At 50.0% G+C, this 20629-nt stretch overlaps 1 protein-coding gene and 1 long non-coding RNA gene across 8 annotated transcripts; one reads left to right on the top strand and one right to left on the bottom strand.

Annotated features, from left to right (window-relative positions):
* Positions 1-1824: 1824 nt before the first annotated feature.
* LOC150040033 (uncharacterized) lies at positions 1825-11197 on the bottom strand. Of its 7 annotated transcripts, XM_090327436.1 has the most exons (16): positions 11091-11197; positions 10363-10456; positions 9984-10177; positions 9359-9418; positions 8430-8623; positions 7987-8166; positions 6482-7899; positions 5609-5824; positions 5232-5335; positions 4762-4825; positions 4144-4212; positions 3604-3693; positions 3082-3114; positions 2710-2831; positions 2483-2587; positions 1825-2199 (listed from the first exon to the last, which is right to left on the bottom strand). In XM_090327436.1, exons 1-16 carry the CDS (start codon positions 11111-11113, stop codon positions 1941-1943), a joined length of 3225 nt encoding a protein of 1074 aa, XP_090183562.1. In that variant the 5' UTR covers positions 11114-11197; the 3' UTR covers positions 1825-1940. The 7 variants fall into 7 exon arrangements, with proteins under 7 accessions (XP_090183562.1, XP_090183560.1, XP_090183561.1 ...); XM_090327434.1 differs by lacking the exon at positions 11091-11197 and having other exon boundaries at positions 10363-10524; XM_090327435.1 differs by lacking the exon at positions 11091-11197 and having other exon boundaries at positions 4765-4825; positions 10363-10524.
* A 2163-nt stretch (positions 11198-13360) lies between these two features.
* Positions 13361-17905, top strand: LOC150040032 (uncharacterized). Its single transcript, XR_016534107.1, has 3 exons — positions 13361-13438; positions 13828-13894; positions 17701-17905. It is a non-coding gene; the product is annotated as an uncharacterized LOC150040032 (long non-coding RNA).
* Positions 17906-20629: the final 2724 nt, after the last annotated feature.

The following is a 20629-nucleotide window of genomic DNA, read 5'->3' as shown; positions in this document are numbered from 1 at the left end:
ATAAATATAATTACAGTGGTGAATATAGTATAGTACTGTCAGGACAAAGGAAAATTATGTTCAGATTCAAAGATTGGTAAGGTTTTGTCTTGATTTCTCTTCCCTTTAAATATTAACTCCCAAGGAAAATTTGCATCCATAGACAAAATACATTGTCTTCAGTGAGGATCTAGAAAGGATCTAGAATGAGAGAGGCTGCATGTGTTCTGTGACCAGGTAGTAGGGGGGGCTAATGTTGTAAGGTTCATCCAGTAGGCAAGATGCAGAGAAGCCACTTTCTGTTTGTCCTATTTTTTGTCAGTCCTGGGGCTTGAACTCAGGGCCTAAGCCCTGTTCCTGAGCAGCATGTGCTCAAGGGTAGCACTTCCAGCCTTTTCTGTTAATGTGGTGCATTATGTGGGGCATCATGCATGCTAGGTAAGCACTCTATCATGCTAAGCCACATTCCCAGCTTACAAATCACATTTTTGGCTTGGGCTTTCTTAAGGCTAGAGCTCTCCCACTTGAGCCACAGAACCACTTCTGGGTTTTTTCTATGTATGTGGTACGAAGGCATTAAACCCGGTCTTCGGGCATGATCTGCAAGCACTCTACCACTAGGCCAAACCCCCAGCCCTACACACGACATTTGGAGAGATCAAATTGAGAGTCTTTAATGAAAAAGCTGGCATCTGCAGGCAGATTCCTGTCAAAATGAACAGCAGCTTTGCTAGCTGGTATACTTAACAGCTGGTATACTTAACACTGTATGAAAACCGTGCCATAAAAGAGGAAAGAGCAGAAAACCAATAGCAACCACGCACATCAACCCAGTAGAGAGTTGAAGTGGGACACCTTGTTGATTTGAGGAGAGCCAGGAGGTGGGGTACAGTACATGAGACCTGGCTTAATGGCTGCTGAGCTGTCTGATCAAGAAATAGGTTCAGGTCAGAGGACAAGGTCACAGGACCCTGGAGAGTCCCAGGTTCAAGACACAAGACTGACAGGTCCAGTAACCTACCATCCAGGTCCCTACCCCTGACTCTTAGACATCAGGGAGGCCCATCACCTGGGGGGTGGGGTGGGACTTCCCCTTCTTCCACTATGCAGTCAGGATGTGGCTCGAGGCTAGAGCTCGGCCACCTGAGCCACAGCACCACTTCCGGCTTTTTGAATGTATGTGGTACTGAAGAATGGCATGCCAGACAAGCACCCTACCACTAAGCCAAACTCCCAGCCCTGCAAAGAGAATGTTTGAGTGGCATGGGCATGTGACTTTATGCTCTCTCTGTGCTCTATCGGCTCATTTTCCTACATCGGTGTGCTTAGTGTTTGAGGAATATACCTGGTTTGGAAAAATTGTGATTTTGAATTGTCTTAGTTTACCACTTCTTGCAGCTCAGCAGTGGGCCCCTGGCTGGAGCACTGCCCCGGTTCTAGTGTGGACTCCTTTTTCCTGCAGAGGGGCATGGTGCTATCCAGCCTCTCCCAACACCGGAGGGTGGCCTCCCTGCCTGCACAGAAGGAACTCAGGGGCTTCCCACACAGCCAGTGACTGCAGCAAAGATGATATTTCAACACTCAGATTTCATAGATCCTGGAATGGTCCATGAGAACACCTGAAAGTCTGGCCCAAGGCGGTGAGAGACACAGGCTCAAGGCATCACCTTGGATTCAGACTCTGTGCAAGGTCAGCATGCCTGACATGGGCCGGGGAAAAATGATCTTCCCCATTCTACAATAAATGACCTCTCAAAAGCAGAAAAGACTTCCTCATAAAATACATCTTCCGAATAACCACAACAAACTTGCTCTCCTAGAGAAATGGTATTCATGGACTCAGTGTTTCCACTTAAAGTTTTAATTGTAATAACCCAGAAAAGTTGGCAATTTTCCCCAAAGCATCAGATAGTGCTACTAGCTTGGTTGAAGTCCACTCCAAAGGTTGAACTGGCAACAACCTAATAAATTCCTTCGTGCCCAGTTCTCCTGGAGGGCTGAGGGCTCAAGAACCCCAAGATCACCTCATATTGGAAGTCAATCTTAGAGTTGCTGATGTTGGGAGTAGAATGGTATCCACGACGATAAAGTATGGAAGGCCTGGTTGAGAAGCCCAAATGTCCAGAGGTTTCGTGGCTAATACTTCTGATGCTAACTTCTTCGCTGGTATTCAATTGGGAGCTGCTATGGCTGCTGAATGTCTTGCTTGAAGTCTGGTGACTGAATGGAGGGCCTGCCTTAATCCTAGGGCCTCCCTGGGCACTCATGCTTGCCCCAGACCACAGTGTGCCCTGAGCCTGAGGCAGTTTTCATGATTCTGCTCTGGGAATGGGAACCACCATGGGAACCAAGGAAGAAAGGGATGTGGGCAGAGCTGAGGCCACACAGCTCAGTCCCAAGGTGGCTGTGTGGAAGCGGGCGGGATGCAGCCCCAGCTTCTGGGGCTCACTATCCCACCACTCACAGCCTGGGAGTCCCTTGCCCTGTGGGTCCCTCTGCTTACTCTTTTGAGGGCTTCCTCTGGACCAAGCTCTTCTTACTCTTCCTGCTCTTCCTGCACAGGAAACTGGCCCACCTGGGAGGCTCCAGCTCCTGGCACAGCTTGTCGCTAAGACAGGTAGGAGTTGTGAGCACAGCAGGGCCAACACTGGGGCTCCATCCCAGGTCCCCTGGGAACTTGGGGTTCCATAGGCCCCATGTGTGCTGCCCCCTCTGTGTGCCCCAGCTCACCATTCAGATGGACTCAGGCGCTTCAGGTTTGTGAACCATGTCACAAACTTCTCCTCAGGAACTACGTGGAGCTCCTGACACGCGCCCTGGAGTTCTTTGATCAAGGCCAGGACTTTATATTCCTGGGGGAAAGAGAACAGGATGCTCACTGGCCTGCACAGTGGAGGGGCACCAGGCTACCTATGTGGGGCCTTACCTGGGTCGCTCTTCAATCTGGCTCTGTCTCTTGCTCATTGCCTGCTATGATCCAGGGCCCATCCCACAGCTCCCCCCACATGCCCCCTTCTCCGGTCCTCCACCTTCAGAGAAAAAGAAGGACCCAAGGGCCCTGCACAGCTGGCCTCCCTGTGCTGGGAGGCTTCATCTCCTCACCTCTCTTCTTCTTTGCATGTGTATCCACTTGCCCTGCAAACCAGAGAGCCACTGTGCTTAGCAAATGGTGCTTGCAGCTCAAGGCTGCCTTGCCACTTTGCACCTACCGAGGTAGGTCAGCAGAGGGCAGCATGGGTCCATACCTGGACTAGGGTTGCTCTCAGTCTAGGGCAGGGACAGGGGGCCTGAGGACAGGGATCTGACTGTTCTTCTCAACTCTCAATGCACCCTGCAGAGACTGAGGATCCTAGGGACAAGCACGGGCTCTTCCCACATGCTAGGTCACCTTGAGGACCTGCTGTCACACTCCCACCCTGCCCCACTACCCACGGAGAAATGGCCCCAAGTCATCAGCAGCACTGAAGGCTAGCTGTTTGCCAGGAGCATCAGAAGATAGCTCTGCTGTGCTGCTTGGATGCCTGAAGCTGGGGAGAACTCGGCCTCTTGCTGGAGCTCCAGGGGCATCCAGAGGCTCTTCTTCTCCTATCTGATTCCCCATGTCTGGTCCCCTGGCTCACTCACATTCTTGGAGTCCTTGTCCTTATGGTGGTGTAGTGAGGCCAAGTGGTTGAGGATGGTGCCGAGGTAAGGGACTGTGCCCTCGGAGTAGTCCTATGGTATTGGGTGGTGAAAAATAAGAGTTCACTTAGGCTCCTGCTTAGTCCCACCGGACTTACCCCAGTGCCATGGTGCCAGCCAGGAGAACTTCTTAGGGCATAACAGGCTCCTTCCCCAAGGATCCACCCTCCACTCCTACCCAAGCCCTCAGCCCTGCAAGTGGGGATCAGTCTGGGTCTGGTTCAATCCTAGGCTGGCACACTTGACAGATGGGCAATTTCTCAGCTCCATGCGAGACAGTCTGTTGGATGCAGCTCTTTCCTGAAATATGCAGGAATGGGCAGAGGTCAGGAATGAAGGGGGTTCATCACTGTGTGTGGCTGTGGGAGCCCATTGCAGGAATGGGCAGAGGTCAGGAATGAAGGGGGTTCATCACTGTGTGTGGCTGTGGGAGCCCTGTCCTCTCCTGCTGGGGAGTCTCTTGCCTCAGGCATGCACACTCACCAGTTCCTTCTGCGTTCCCAGTCCTCTCTTGAGTTTGCTCCAGAAGGCCATCCGTGTGGACTGTGGGCCCTGGTAGGATATAGCATGCAGTTAGAAGACTGTCAGCTCACTCAACCCTCCACCTTCCCTGCTTTCCTGGGGTCGTAGGATGTCAGGTTCCCAGTGACCATCATCACTCTTCCTGGGCATATCAGAGCATATGGGAAGGCCTGTCTGCAAGGTTGAGTGTGGACATTTGCAGCAGCCCAAGAGGATGGTGCTATTTGGTCTGGTTCTGAGATTCTGGGTGTGAGGCTGGCTGGGTGGAGAGGAGGCAGCCCCATCACAGACCTGCCACAAGGAGGAAGCTGGAGATTCCCCATCCTGACAGTTCCTCCCCTCCTCACACACCCAGGATGCCTCCTGGCCTGCACTCACTCCACTGGACTGCCAAGCAAGGGGGAGTCACTGGTTCTCCACATAATCTGCCCTTTACCCCAGCACAGAACCCATGCTTCCAGCCTTCCCATGACTCATCCTAAATTCCCACATGATGCCTACTAGAACTTTTGGAAACCCCATCAGGGAGGATTTCCTCGCCCTCCCTCCTCTGGAGTAAACTTCTTCCTGGGCTCATACCACCTTGTAGTGTTTCTCCATCGAATAGATCTTCCTCAGCTCCTGCCATACCTCAAGGCTCCCCCTGGAGGAGGGGCAGAGACAAGGTGAGAGATGGTAGAGGGAGGGAGAGGAAGAGAGGCAGTGGATTTTCAAGTTGAGGCAGATTTCACCCTAATGGAGAAGAGCTTTGCATGTGGCTCCACCATGACACTTAGGTCACCTGGAGTTGAGCAGAGCATTGTGAGGCTAGGGGCCAAAGACCAGAGTGGTTTCCTTTGGAAGAGCTTCTAAAGACTGGATGGCCTCAATGTGTCAAGAGTCCCCTGTGGCCTTGGGTCTTGTGTGCCTGGAGAGGAAGCTGATCCTAGCAGGCAAGTCCTATCAAGTCCCCTCATATCTGAGTTGTGCAGCTGCAGTGTCCCAGGGCTCCTGGAGGAGGGGTGTTAGGCTGACCAAACTTCACTTACCCAGGAACAAGGCACACCCACCTGGAAACAGCTCTCCATGTTTGCTTCAGGCCTTGCAGGGCACTGCTCTGCAGGGCAGATAAGATGGCACACACGGAGATGGCATTTTTGAGGTGGTGGCTCTCCTAGAGATGAGGAATGTGTGAGGTGAGCCCTGGAGCAGCCCCCCGGGTCCTGCTTTGACCCTAGGGCTCCACCTTGGTTACTGGGATGAATGCTAGGGAGCCTGGGGAGATGACTCCATCCTAGAGGAAGCAGAGCAGGAGGCCACATGGCAGGAAGCTGGGCAGAGCCTGAGGAGGGGTTTGGGGACTCAGGCAGCAGCTGTGAGTGAGCAGGCAGCCTGCTGGTTGGGATGGGAGAGGGAAGAAGGGTCCCAGGCCCCTCCTGCAGCATACCAATGCCACCTCAATCCAGTGCTCCAAGACCTCTGCCCTGTCTGCTGCCTCGGCACTGTGGTCCAACACCGATGTTGTTATTACACATGTTTTTATTCGTTCACAAAACTGTAAAATTGCAAGCACTGTAGGTGCCAGGAGCTCCTGACACTTCTTATCCGGGTCGGAATACACGTAGCTCAAACAATGATAAGGTTTGAGCTCTTTGAAGAGCCTCTGGAAAGGGAAAAGAAATGGTCAGTGGGACTCTGCCTGAGGCCTCCAGAGCCTCTGCCTGGCATGTGAGGCAGGTCTAGGCACTGGGTCTCAGGAAGCAGAGGTGCATGTCTAGGTGTGTCTCCATGCTCCTTCCTGGACCTCTGAGAGCCCCTGGCATATGTGTGTCCCTAAAAAGAGCATGAGGGCCTAGAGAGGAGGGCAGGGATGGACCAATTTCATTCTGCCAATCATGAGGTGCCTCAGCCTGCATGTCCCAGGCAGGGCACATTTGCTTTCCCCACCACACTTCCTTTCTGTCTGCAGTCCACAGGCATTGGCCTTCACCCTGTGGCATGTCCTGTGAATGCCATGGGATCTCAACAGTCCCCAGGCCCCCACTGAGGGTTAAGGATGCAAAGGCCAGTGGACAGATCAAGGCACCTGGGCTTCTGTCTGCTTGTCCTTGTTACTAACTGAGCCATCAGGATCCCTGGACCCTCAGTGATTCCAATTGTCCCTCAAGAAATCAAGATGGCTTGACTTGGTGAACCCAGACCTGGTCCTGGGTTTTGCACTCACCAAGGTGGAATGTGCAGTACAAATGTCCTCTGCCCAGGGAAATGGTGGTGTGGGCAGTAGAGGAGAGAGGGAAAGACTGCATGCCAAGCTACTCACCACAGCCATGATTGCGAACTGTTCGGCCTTCTGGTCAGGCAGCCACTCTACCAAGTGTGCTGTACTCATTTCTTCTAACTTCAACAAAGAAATCCTGGATGGCCCCCTGGAGGAAATCTGAAAATCCCCCACTGTGAGGGATTCCCAGGGAGCTGGGTCTGTCTCAGTTCCCATGTGTGCCTCTCTAGCCAGGGGTACAGAGTCTGGCTCTAGCTCTGCAGCACTGAGCAGTGTAGCCCTGGTATCCTCAGAGATCGACAGGCCATGGCCTTGATCGTTGCCAGGTAGTGGATAAACAACCTCCCTGAAACCTTCGGCATCCTTTTCCAGAGGTGAAGATGGCCCGGGTGCTTCCTCCTCAATGAGGGGCACAGGTTCCTGTGCAGATGGCTCAGGCTCTTCATAGGCTGTGGGGGGAGAGGCCGCCTGGGGTACACATGGCCCGGGTGCTTCCTCCTCAATGAGGGGCACAGGTTCCTGTGCAGATGGCTCAGGCTCTTCATAGGCTGTGGGGGGAGAGGCCGCCTGGGGTACAGGTGGCCCGGGGGCTTCCTCCACAATGGGGGGCACAGGTTCCTGTGCAGATGGCTCAGGCTCTTCATTGGCTGTGGGGAGACAGGCCGCCTGGGGTACAGATGGTCCGGGGGCTTCCTCCTCAATGGGGGGCACAGGTTCCTGTGCAGATGGCTCAGGCTCTTCATAGGCTGTGGGGGGAGAGGCCGCCTGGGGTACAGATGGCCCGGGGGCTTCCTCCTCAATGGGTGGCACAGGTTCCTGTGCAGATGGCTCAGGCTCTTCATAGGCTGTGGGGGGAGAGGCCGCCTGGGGTACAGGTGGCCCGGGGGCTTCCTCCTCAATGGGTGGCACAGGTTCCTGTGCAGATGGCTCAGGCTCTTCATTGGCTGTGGGGAGACAGGCCGCCTGGGGTACAGATGGCCCGGGGGCTTCCTCCTCAATTGGGGGCACAGGTTCCTGTGCAGATGGCTCAGGCTCTTCATTGGCTGTGGGGAGACAGGCCGCCTGGGGTACAGATGGCCCGGGGGCTTCCTCCTCAATGGGGGGCACAGGTTCCTGTGCAGTTGGCTCAGGCTCTTCCACTGCTGGGGGGAGACAGGCCACCTCTCCAGCAAGGAGGCATGCTGCCTGTTCCTCCAGCAAAGGACCCACAGCTGATAAAAATCGTCCTTCTGCAGCCGCTACAACTAGCACACAGGTCTCTGCCACAGTGCTCATGGGAGCCTCTGCTTGATCTGCACCAGCCGCTGGTGTTGGGGCTGATGGGGGATTTGCTTCAGCCTTGCCTTGAGGCAGCTGGCTTTCTGGAGTGGACACTGGAACTTCCTCATCATTTCCTGGCTCTAGAGTACTTGGTTCCAGTGGATTAGGTCCTCCAGGCTCAGAGATGGCTGCCAGTGCTCCTAAATCAGAGGGAGCAGCTCAGTCTGGGACTACTCCCTCCACACTTGTACTTGGGGCAGGTGGAAGGCTGGGAGTCATGAGCTTACCTGCACAAGGCTTTATGTCTTCTATGCCAGCTGGTAAAGGCAAGTAGGAATAGGCATCTCTCAGAGTCTCACTCTGGAGCTTGCCAGCAGAGCTTGGAGCTGAAGGGGACTCAGCCCAAGATGCTCTGATTCCTTCCTGGGGGGTTGTTGCCTCCAGGGCTTCATGCGTGGCATGCAATACTGCAGAATCACCAAGGATTGCAGCTGCAGCGAACATTTTAGGACAAGATCCCTACAGGACTGTCTTCCCCTAAGTCTGCCCTAATGTCAGGAGACCCCTGCCTGCCTGAGAAGCCCCAGTGCTTTGACTCCACCACAGGAAGTGTTCCAGACAGCCCTCCAAGGCCTCTGGACTTCTGGCTCCCTTTGCCTTTGGCTTCCTTCAATTGGAAACAGCTCAGAATCTCCCAGCTATTGTCTCCTTCCCATCCCCTGCTACTCACCTTCAAGCTCTGGCTGTTTGGGATTCCTGAGTTCCAGATGGGTGAGCAGAAGGCAGGCCTGGTGCTCCTCAATGGAGCCGGGCATATTCAGGTGGAGGTATGCCACAAGTTGTTGCAGGCAGGACGAGTCCGGCGCTTCTAGGAAATCTTCAGGGTACTCCCTCATCCATGAACCAAGGATGAAGGCAAAAGCTCTGGGAGCAGAGAGAGAAGCAGCAGAGTCATAGGCTGGGCCTCCCCTCCACTCAGATCCCCTCAAGCTCGTGTATAGAGTGGTCATGAGACTGCTCATGTCCAAGTCCCTGGCAAGCCAGGTCACCTGGCTGGGCTATAGGCAATATGTTCAGGAGGGATGAGATTAGACTTAGATCACAATTGTGAGCACCACCCTCCTCTTTCCACATGCCCCACACCTACCTTCATTTGGCCCTGGAAGCCTCCCCAGACTATCCACTCTATCTCCTCTGGGATGGTCATCCTGTCCCTTGGTCCCTCTCGAGACCTGCGTGTGCTCATTGAGGTAACCTGTCCTCACCTCCATGTCCTTAAGCCCTTTGTGAAGCGTCTTTCCCTGCTTTCAACCCACAGGGCAAGGCCTGATCCTTGAGCCCTCGTGGAGTCCTCAGGAAACCCACTGAATGTCCATGATGGGGAGGTGTGGCCGTCCTAGTCTCCCTAGTCCTGATTTTCCCAGGGTAGGCAAAGGTGACTGGGCTGGCATGGTCCCAGAGCTTCTCTCACCCTCCTCAGGAATAGAGGAACTCACCCCAGCTCCCCATGTGGACACAGTCTCCTGGCAGGTCTCAAGCTCTCCTTCAGAACTCTCAAGCCAGGTGGGTACCATTTCACTTTTCCCAGGCCTCCCACAAAGCAGCTCCCTAATGCCCCACTCTGAAAACAGATTCCCATCTCTTCCCCAACACACTCACTGCTGTAGTGGTCCTTTTGCTCCTGCCTTCTCCCCCTCAAGTTGTTGGAATGAGCTGTACCTAGGGAATAACATGAGGAAGTCACCTGCACTGTCCCTGAGTGTGACGTGTGCAGTTCTTGGTGGCTTCTGAGCACAGGATGGAGCTTGGGATGACAAGAATCACCCCATTCTTTACACTGAGTGGAGCCTGACATACCTCCCGACATAAGGTGAAGAGGCCTCTACCTGCCTCCTACATATCTGAGTGGGCATGGGTTCTCCGTGTCCTTCTAGTGCTTCCTAGTGAGGTTCAGTTAGTTCAGGACCCCAGAGAGAAGGTCACTCACCTTTAGAATTTGGAAAAGGCTTTGCTTAAGGTCTCAGTGAGGGCACCATGGAGAGCAGGGGGTGTTGAGGAGAGGGGAGCTTCTCCACGCACCACCCACAATTCTGCCCACCCAGCTGTTGGAGGCATGGGCCAGGACAGGCATTTTCACAGCTCAGGCCTCTGCTCCAGCCTCAGGCAGTGTGGGTGTTGTCCCTAGCATGCTACTTCCCAGGCTTCAAGCAGATTCATGTTGGGGCACCAACTTGGGCCAGAGTCTAGCCATTTGGTCTAGCCTAGGTTCCCAGGAGCTGCTTACCTGCTGAACAGCAGGGTCAGTATGTGCTGTGTGGTAGTGAAGGTGCGGTAGGTTCCCAGGAAGACTGGGACGAAGGAGGCATCTCCGAAGAGCAGGGCAGGTACCAGGTGCTCTACCAGCTGCTTTACTTTGCCTCCCCGCAGGTATCCTGCCTTGCAGGGATCAGCAAGGCTTGGAGCTAAAATATCCCCATACTGGGGTGAAGAAGAAGCAGCAATGGGAAAAGGCTCCTGGCCATCCAACAGCTTGGGGCTCCACTTCCTTCCCTCCCTCACACACACTCATGTACCCACATCCCACCCAGAATGCAGACACCTATGCCACACAGTACTAGATGTGATGACTCCCCCCGTTCCTGGCCCATGCTTCCTCCATTCACCTGTGGGATGTAGCGTGGGTTTCTGCGCAGGCAACCAGGCCAAGGGATGAGCCATTGTCTGCGAATGAGATCAAACTCTCCATTTTGATTCTTTCTGTGGAATAGAGGACAGCAGCAGGAAAACATCCTGCTGTCTTCAAAGTTTCCACACAAATGAGCTGGCTCAGCTGCAGCGCAATGTATGAGCTGCTAAGCAGTGCCCCCATTGTTGCCTAGCCCTCTGTCATGTCATCTCTTTAGGTGATGTCATCACACCCCGCCCCCCAGAGCCTGAGCCTCACACCTGACCCCTGCACATGTCCACTGGCTGCTCCCTCGGACCTCCTGCAGGTCAGGAGGAAAACTAGACCCATTCCCCTCCACATACCTTCCCACTGTCCTCTGTCCAGCAAATGTCCTGGTATTGAGGACATACTTACTGGCTTCACACCTGGCACAGCCAATCATCTCAAATGTGTTCTACACTACTAGTGTTAGTGCTTGTTGGCTTTAGTCCCCCAGTCAATCCACGTTGCAGTGATTCCACTTAGGGTCTGCTTGTGAGGGGGAGGCTGTCTTCCACTGAATAGTAGTTCCCTGTGTCCATCGTAGGCTGTGAACCTTGACAGCTGCTGTCAGCCATTTTACTGCCCTCATGTAGAGATGAGGTCCCTGCGCATTCTGTCTTGACAGAGAATAAATTTCGTTCGTACATGTTGTGACAAAAAGGAGATAGAGAAGCTACTCACATCCATGTCCTGAGACAGGACATGCCACAGGAATCACACACATTGTCCTTTGCCAGATGCCAATGGCTCACACAATCCTAACTGCTCAGGAAGCTGACCTCTGAAGAACATGTTTCAAAGTCAACCTAGGCAGGAAAGCCTATGAGAGTCTCATCTTCAATTAATCAGCAAGAAGTAGGAAATTTGGTTCACGGCCAATGTGTTGGATTCACAGGCTTGAGCATAAAGATTCAAGGCCCAGTCTCCTATTCAAGTGGCAGAACCGGCACAGCAAGAACTACTACCGTGGGCATGTGTCTGTGATGTCTGCATCACTTCTTGTCATAAGGCAGATGAAGGTGACCCTAGGTCGAAGTGTCAAATACAAATGGAACTCTAAGACAGATATTAGGTACCCAGATGAATCCATTCAGTGGTACATTTGGTAAGGATAGAAGAATATTGAAAATGATGAGAGGGCAATGTTCCCTCCAAAGGGTGACCCCTTGGCAATCCCTTCACCCAGAAGTCACGGCTAGACAACTGGATGGACACAATTAGCTGGATCTAGAATGAAAGCAATGCCATCCTCCCTCTCTGTACCTTAGCATCTCCTCCTGTTCCTTATAGCAATTTATCTAAAAACCAATTCCATATGCCACAAAACACAGATGACAACAGCATCCTGGTAACCCCTTATAGATGGTAGCAAATACAAACAAAATTTGGTGGATTGCATAGTGTTTCACTGTATCCATTACCTTGGGATTCAGCCCTGAATGGGAAAGTGATTCAAAGTGACACAGCAATGTTAAGAAAAGAAAACACTATCAACTAAAAGCAAATAGTAAGATGGTTGACATTTGGGAGGAACTTGAAACTGTGGGTAAATTTGTGGATGCTCTGCAGTTGTGAGAATACATATATGGCTTGTTCCAATAGAAGATCTTGGGAGAATCTTATGCCATATTAGAATATTTCAGGAAAAAACGGAGTAATTTCATTATGTGTACAATTTTCTTTTTCTGAAGGCACCTGTGATTGTCAAGGGGCGAAGTGGGATGGGCAACGAGGGGCACCAATAGAAACTCATGAGTGCCCTCCATACGCAAGATGGATAAGAAAGGAGGAGGGCACCTCTGTGCTTGGGAGGTCAGGGGAGGCCAGAGGAGGGAGAATCGTCCAGGAGATTAGGTAAGGATGAAGTGAGAACCTGAGGAGCAGGCAGAATAAAACATCAGAAGTAAACAGATTGAGGTGGAATTATGACCGCAATGATCAACAGTGTTCCAGGGACTAAAGTGCCATATCTGTAATGCTTTTTACCAGAAAGCCCTCCAAGTCAATCTAGAACAACACAGAGCTTAGAGTGATTTAAATTTCCCGACTGGTGAACTCAGGGAGATAGTAGGAATGTCAGCATCTGGTAAGTTCCTGTTGGGGAGAGGTCCCTGAGCAGCCCACTTGGGACTGCTGACACACTGAGACCAGATTGTGCTGTCATGAGGTGTGGGACCCTATGGAAACAGTGGCTGAGGATGGGCAACCAGCTGCTGGCTCTGGGTGGAAAGACCTGCTCAGCACCATCACTCAGGTCTTCTTTAAACACATAGCCCAGAATGATAAGGGTTCAATGGATGAGTGCATAGGTTGTGGGGAGGCCAAGAAGTTTTTATGGAAATGGAGACTTAAGTAAAGGGAGACAAGGAACCTAGGAGAGCGCTAAAGGAGGGAGCAGGACACAGACCCAGCCCTGATGCACAGAGCACCAGTGCACACACAAGAAGCAGGTGGTCATTGTAGTTCATTGGCAGCATTCCCACACTACAGCAAATAGCTGAGAGAACCCAGGCCTATGGAAGAAAGGCTTGCAGGGCCTCATTGTTGTGGGACTTCTCCCCCAGGGTCAGTTGGTCCTTGTTACCTGAGCCACCCTCAGCTCTGGAAGGTCCTTTCAGGATTAGCTGTCATGGAAAAGTCTGAATCCACTTGAGGCTGAATGGACACAGATAAGAACCCAGAGGGGCCTCATTCTTCCTCCACTGCTCAGAAACCTTCTACACCGGTAGATGACCGACGTTTGGTCGTTTTGGCTGGTGAATCTGAAAGTTGTGCAGGGGGAGGGAATCCCTGTCCTTAGGTAGAGAATTGATTGGGCCTGGACCCTGGAGGACCTGCCCCGGAAGTCCACTCTGCTCCTCCGGGATCTCCCCGCCCCTTCTGCTGAGGAGCCAGAAATAAGGACTCAGCAGGCCCAGTGTCTCCATGGCTGATAGCGGGGGTCCCCACCGCCCTGGACTCCCCTTCCTCCCTCTGGAGCCGTCCACGCGGTCCTCCTGTGCTAGGATGTGGAATAGACTGGAGAGGAGGTGATCCCTGTCCCGTCCTCCCCACCCCTCATGCCTGTCCTCTCCATCCTCCTCCGCCGACCAGGTCACCTAACTTCCTCAACGGGGTTTCACCTCTGAACCGTCCCACGACCTCTTCGTGGACCAGGCCCGGGCCCCGAACCTCCACTTGATCTGTGGATGTGAGGAACATGAACTGAAACCAGACCCCTTGATATCTATGGCCATGGTTGACTAGGATGCAATGAATGCTCAGAATCATGTTGGCCGCCTACATCTAAGACATTGTGTTCATTTACCAAGTGTGTTTATTTTTCTTTAAGAGATGAATACTTCCTTGAAACAAAATTTCTAAGCACAGTTTCATTTTCTTCACGTGTGTTTATTTTATTTACCTTTCTCTTTCACAGCATAATGAAATTCTACTCTTGTACACATTTGGAGAGGATGTTGGGGGATGAAATTAAGAAAATACTGGTAAGTGTCTACAACAACTACTAGAGATTACTTAACTGCAGTGTTCATTATTGCATGACTTGTTACAACCAAAGCTGCTCACATCTTCTGGACTAGTGGGACAGAGTGGCTCATGACTGAAATCCCAGCTAGTCAGGAGGTTGAGATCTGAGAATCGTGGATCAAAGTAGCACAGGCACTAAAGACCGCCAGACTTCTGTCTCCACTTAGTCATTAGAATAAACAATGGGCAGTGGGCCTGTGGCTCAGTGATAGGGCAGTAGTCTTGAGCTGAAGAGCTCAGGGACATTGCTCAGGCCCAGGGATAGGGTGGTAACCTTGAGCTGAAGAGCTCAGGGACAGCACCCAGGTCCAGAATTGTAGCCACACGACCCACAAAAAAGAAAAAGGAAAGAAAACCAAAACTTCTCCCCTTTTCCATGTCTCATCTCTAGCAGATACCTTTCTTTGCTACCCTCATCTCATAGCTCGCCTCTCTAGTTCAAGATATTTCAGCTGTCACCACAAACCTTGAACTAATGACACTTCCAACTACTGTGGGCAATTGACATTTCAGTCCATCCATCATACACTTCCAAAACCAAAATCAATTCTTCTGTGATGACAGTGGAAAATTTTGTGTCCTCAATGGATATCAGTGCCTGTTGTCATATCAAGCTTTCTGTTTGTGTGTCTGTGCATGTGTGTTCATTCTCAAAGACAACAGAGAGAAAAATTTGCCACACACACCAACTCTTTGACATAGAGTGTATCTTGTGGACAAAGATGAAGTCGCCGATGGTCCCTTTGTCAATTGAATTTTGTCCGGTGTGTGGTTGAAGTTTGTCTTCCTTGTCATTCTGATGTATATGACCATGAATGTCACTTGCAATCCGTGTGAATCAGATCAAAAGCACGCATGCTGAGCTGTGGCTACTTTTGCTTCCTTCTTCCTATCTAGGATACTGCCCTTCTTGTGGGTTATAGAAGAAGGTTGCTTTTTTTCTAAAGAGAAACATTTGGGATGGCAATTTCATGGAAGACACAATGCACCAGACATTAGCAAATGGTCATTTTTTCTCACCACATCTCCCATGATCACGACTGTGAGACAACACAGTGAAATTCCCGTCCTCTGGGAGAAATGTACAAGACTGCTGTGATCAAATGTAATGCTGTGAAGACCAGAGAATTTCCTGTATATCAAAACAAAACAATTTTACTACAATAGTATAGTTGAGAAATGAGATAGGGAGCTGCACCCAGAAATTCCTGTATCCTTCACTATATGGAAAGTGGGAATGAAATGCCAGACCCACACAGGTCTCAAAACTTGAACACCTATATTTGTGTGTATTTCATCCAGTCCATCTCAAGTTGTGTGTTGAGAAAACCTGGTGTTGCCCCCAAGGACATCTGACAGAATAGAGGGTTTTGGGTTTCTCCTTGTGTACATTATATTCAGCCATTTCTTCTCATGACCTTTGTCCTAAGGCACAGAGTGGAGCCATGCATTATCCCACCCAACCCAAACTCTTGCCCACCTCACCACATTCTCCTTGCACCCATCTTGTGCTTTCAATGCATTAGAGGAGGGTGGACACATCTCATTCTGAAGATGAGACACAGACATTTAGTCTCATGGTCTTGGTCCTACGGTTTAGATTGGAGCCTGGTATTATCCCTCCCAACCCAATCTCTGCTTCACCACGTGTGGGTTCAATCTTCCTTTTGTCTTCAAAACATTAAATGAGCTTGGATACATGACTCATTCTTGAAATCCCAGATACCATAGAGGCAGAAATTTGGAGGATCTCAGTTCAGGGCCATCCTGAAAAAATTATAAGCTGGCTGCAGTGCAAGTACCTAGAGTTTAGCTGGTTTGTTGTATCTCTGGAAATCATACAAACTGATATCATACAGGGCAGTAGCTATACACAAGGCTGAGACCAGAGGATCACTGTTCAAAGTCAGTTTGTGAATTTGCAAGAGACTCTTATCTACCACTGAGCAACAAAAAACTCTGAAGTAGTGCTTGCCTGAAGTGGTAGAGCAGTACCTTTGTGCTTAAAGTTCAGGGACAGTGCCTAGGCCCTGAGTTCCTGCCATTGGACCAGCACAAACACCCCCCCCCCCACAAACACACACACACACACACACACACACACACACACACAGAAACATTCAAGTAATCTCACACCTAAGTATATGAGAAGTAAACTGGCAAAAATACTCTAGTGACTTGAGGAAACTCTTAGTAGACAAAAGTAAGTAAAAATTTATATTTCATTGATGGTGGATATCAGGTCACCCATAGTAGATGCAATAAAAATACACAGGAAGGACAACAATCATTCATTATATGGCTTTTGTTTCCTTATCCCAGAGGTTGATTAAAAAAATTCACAGGAAGATCCCTGAACATAAAATTTCTCTGATTTCAAGGAAAACACTAACAAGATATTTTAAACTATGATACAGATTTGGTGCTTATAATCCAATAAAAGTAGGAATGCATTGCTAAAAACGTAACCAAATGTCCACTTGCCAAGCATATAGTTATTTGTTGACCATCTTTTATTTCAAGTCAAACCTCACAGGAAAGGAAAAGCTTTCTGCAATCTGCTCACAGCATGGGAAGTTTTCTTGAAAGCATCACATTTTATCTTCAGCTTTGTTTACTCATTCATCACATCTTCATCACATCGTGCACAGATGGAAATAGATAATTCATTTGTATAGTCATTACATAAGATGTTGGATTAAATGTCCTGTTATTTCACATACTGTACTATTCCAGCAATTCAGCTTTTATTCCAAGAGCTGTTCTCCACCTAATTTGTGATTGTTTAAGCAGTTACTCTTTGTCACACATACAAAGCTTTAAGATTTGTCCATCTGAAATACTTTGTTTTCATGCCAACAGCCTGGAAGACTATCTGGAACAACAGCTTGTATCTTATTTATGTGAGGATGAAATTTTTGGCCCCTGAGTCACTAAATTTACTGAAGTGAGTCACAGGCACGTAAAAGGAGGTTTCCATTTTAATACTGAAACAGAATTCCCTGTTCGATCATGAGATGTTCCAGGAGAGTGCATTATCCTCAGTGGCTATCTTGGAGGATTCCAGGGGCAGAGGCTCTGCTGTCCTTCCTTATCATGTTTGTGTCCCTGCCACAGTGAACATATTGCCCACAGGAACTCTGGCTTTGTGAAGTAAAAAGAATGGAAACAGCCCTTTTATGGCTGCTTCTTAAAACTGCTTAATTGAGGCACAATAATAAAACTTCTTCCCGTAAGTTGCATAAAATCCAAGGTGGAGAACTATTGATGTATTATTAGAACTCAGAGAAATTAGGGGTGATTAAGGCCATGATCTTGGAGAAATAAACATAACTTCATAGACACAAAAATATATGATGGACTATATACTCTATACACATAATGTTTTACTACATATATCAATATGTATCTATGATATACAAATGCTCAGTTTAATTTTAATTATGTTCTAAAATCTATGTGCCAGTGATTGCATATAGAGATTCCCTTCCCAAATATATGTTTGTTCAACACGACATTTGAAATATGATGTAATAAACAATGTTAATAAATGCTTTAATAAAAAAGAAATTATGGGTGAAAAGGACTTATATATCTTATGAATCTGTGATGGATGTGGGAAATGAGTAATCCTCTTTCGAGGCTCTGTGTCTCCTCATTTGATATTACCTCATGATTTCTTCATTGCTGTGCCAGGGCAGAGGAATGTACGTAGTTGGAAGAAGTGTGCTTTGGGACTGAGTGAGTTTACCTCTTCTTGCAGCTGAGCAGTGTGTCCTTCGCTGCAGCACTGCGCTGGTTCTGGTGTGGCCTCCCTGTTCCTGCAGATGCGCATGGTGATATCCAGCCCTCCAACACCTGAGAGTGTCTTCCCTGTCTGCACAGAAGGAACCCAGGAGTTGCCCACTCAGCCAATGGCCACAGCAAAGGTGATTTACAGCACTCAGATTTCAGAGATTGTGGAACGAATCATGGTAACATCTGATCATCTAGCCCCATGTGTTGTGAGCAAATGATCAGAGCAGCACCTGCAAATCAGGCTGTGTGCAAGGTCAGGATTTCTCACATGGGATTGTGCCAACCTCCTCTTCCTCATTCTGCAATGAATCACCTCAGAGCCTGAAAAGCTTTCCTTTAGAAATGCATATGTGGGAGTGTCTGCCATGAACTCAGGCAAAGAGAAATTCCCGCAACCAACTTGCTGTCCTAGAGAAATGGTTTTAATGGACTCCCAGTGCATCCACTTAGCATGTTAATGTAAATCACCTACTAACCCATGCATCCTCCCTCTCCAAATTGTCAAACTTATCCTTTCAGGCTTCATGCATGGTGCCCTGTTTTTCCAAGCATGCATCCTTCAGTGCGGGGTTCTTTCTTGGGTTGAGTCCACAGCATTCATTGTGTGGATCCAGACATCTGTGGGGAAGCAAGTGCAGCCTAGTATATAGCCTCACACTCAGCTCTGTTGGAGGGCTATGGGCTGAGGAAAGAACAAGATTCGCTTGTGTCTGGTCATAATTTGGACTCACAGATGTTGGGAGCAGAGTGATATGAACGGTAAAAGTGTGAGGAAGGTGTGGGTGAGCAGCCTAACTGCACGGTAGGTGGTGGCAGACATTCCCACTGCCCAGCTGCTCACTTGTCCCCACCTGGTACTTGCCACTGCTGCTGAACTCTCTGATTGAAGCCTGGGGACTGAATGGAGGGCCTGTCTGAATGCCAGAGCCTCCCTGAGCACACATCATAGCCACAGCCCTCCACTGACTCCTGTGCCTGGGGCAGGCTCCATTGTTATGCTCAATTCCAAGTGTCCCATGTGCCCTGGTCTCTAAGGACAGCATGGGAACCCAGTGAAGGAGTTGGTGTCTGTAGAGCTGAGTCCAAAGAGCCCAGCCACAAGGCTTCTGTGGAAAAGAGTCAGGCAGTGGCTGTGAGTGAGTAGGCAGCCTGGTCAGGATGGGAAAGGGGAGAAATTTCCCAGGGCCCTCCTGCAGCAGGCAGGGCCACCTCAATCCAGTGTTGCAACAACTTGGCTCTGTCTGCTGCCTCTCTGCTGTGGTCCAGTAGGCAGGTAGTAATTACATACAATGCCTCCTGGACACAGTGGTTTAAGGGGGCAACCACAGTTGGTGCTAGGATCTACTGAAACTTTACGGGGTTTCCACTTAAACAGAGCTCAAGTCTGGAAAGGGGTTAAGGGCATTAAAGAGCCTCCCAAGAGATGAAAGAAATGACCAATTGAACTCTGCCCCGAGGCTTCCAGCCAACTCATTCTCAGGAAGTGTGTGCTACGGTATGGCAAGGACAGGATGGGCTTCACCTCTGAGACTTTTGGAACTGTGTCCATGTTTGCAGATGGTGTGGGCACTCTATCCAGGTTGTGTGGCAAAGGCTGCTGGGCACATGGCTCAGGATCCTCATCTGGTAGTTAAAAGCTGTCAGGATCTCTTGCAAGGTGGCAAGATGACTCCTTCCACACAAGGACGGACATCAGACATGAATCTTCAGTTTCCTCGGGCCTCTAGCTCTTGTTCTGGGCTGTCTGCTGCAATGCACTTAGGAGCCTGGGTCAATACTGCACAAATGGCTGGTGCTTGGACAGATGGTAGAATCGGTTCATTCATGCATTGTGGCTGCTAGGATTCTGGAGTGGACACTGTCCTGGTCTTTTGTCTTCCAGGAATGCATGGTTCTATTCCTGGGTCTAGGATTGTTGGTGCAATCATTGGGCTAAGTGTTCCATATTACACAGTGGCTCCATCTACTCCTACATCTGCGGAAGAAAGAAGTGTTGGATATCAGTCTTAAGATATAGGTCTGAGAATGATGGAAGGCTCTGGGTCATGGGATCACCTGGAGATTACTTCATGGCTTTGGTCAAAGGATGTGAACATAAGAGAGGAAGTCAATTTTCAGAGGATCACCCTGGATTTCCGCAGCTGGTCCTGGAGTTGATGGGGGATCTGAGGCTGCCCTAGGTTCCAGCTCTGCCTGAGATGCTAGGATTTCTTCCATGCTTGATCCTGGACCCAGTTTCAAGTGCTCCTTGTTTGACACTTGGTTTCTCAACAATAATTGCAGATGCTGGGACAACTTCAAGAAAAGACCTTCTACAGGGCTGCCTGCCTGAAAAGCCTCAGTCCCATTATTCAGCCACAGGAAGTTTTACCAGGGTTTCTTCCAAGGCCTCTGAATTGCCAGGGTCCCCTTCTATGGTGCCATAGAAGCCTTGGAACTTTCTTCCAACTCAGACAACTCCGAATTCCCCATCTGTTCACTCTCAAGCTATGGTTGTTTGGAACCCAATTGCTGCAGCTGTGTGAGCAGAGAGCAGGCCTGGCCCTCCTCGTAGGACCCAGGCACATTGCAGTGTAGAGATATGACAAGGTCTCTCAAGCACTATGGACCCAGTTCTTCAAGAAAATCGTCTGGGGACTCTCTCCTCCAGTAACCCAAGATGAATGAGAAGACTCTGGGTGCAGAGAGAGAAGCAGCAGATTCAGGACCTGGGCCTCTCCTCTCCTCCTCTCTGATGCCCTAAAGCACATGTGTGGAGCTGTGGTCCTGAGATTCCTCATATCCGTAGTGCCCGGCAGGCCTGGTCATCTGGCTGGGCTACAGGCAGTGTGTGCAGGAGGGATGACAGGTTGACTTAGATAACAGGGGTGAGCACCACTCTCCTCTTTGTAGGA

This window comes from Megascapheus bottae, unplaced genomic scaffold (genome assembly GCF_031878675.1).
Source record: "Megascapheus bottae isolate mThoBot1 unplaced genomic scaffold, mThoBot2.hap1 HAP1_SCAFFOLD_87, whole genome shotgun sequence".
Lineage (NCBI taxonomy): Eukaryota > Metazoa > Chordata > Mammalia > Rodentia > Geomyidae > Megascapheus > Megascapheus bottae.
Note: the sequence above shows the minus strand (reverse complement) of the source record. Positions and strands in the feature narration are given on the sequence as shown.

What these genes read in the sequence shown, in the direction of transcription:
- LOC150040033 (XM_090327434.1), bottom strand. Translation starts at nt 10,488, where the DNA reads ATGTTTTCCTGCTGCTGTCCTCTATTCCACAGAAAGAATCAAAATGGA. An exon ending in AGTTCGCAATCATGGCTGTG is followed by an intron (nt 5,825 to 6,481) that starts GTGAGTAGCTTG and finishes TTCCCTTTCCAG; the next exon opens with AGGCTCTTCAAAGAGCTCAA. An exon ending in TGGGAACGCAGAAGGAACTG is followed by an intron (nt 3,694 to 4,143) that starts GTGAGTGTGCAT and finishes CCAATACCATAG; the next exon opens with GACTACTCCGAGGGCACAGT.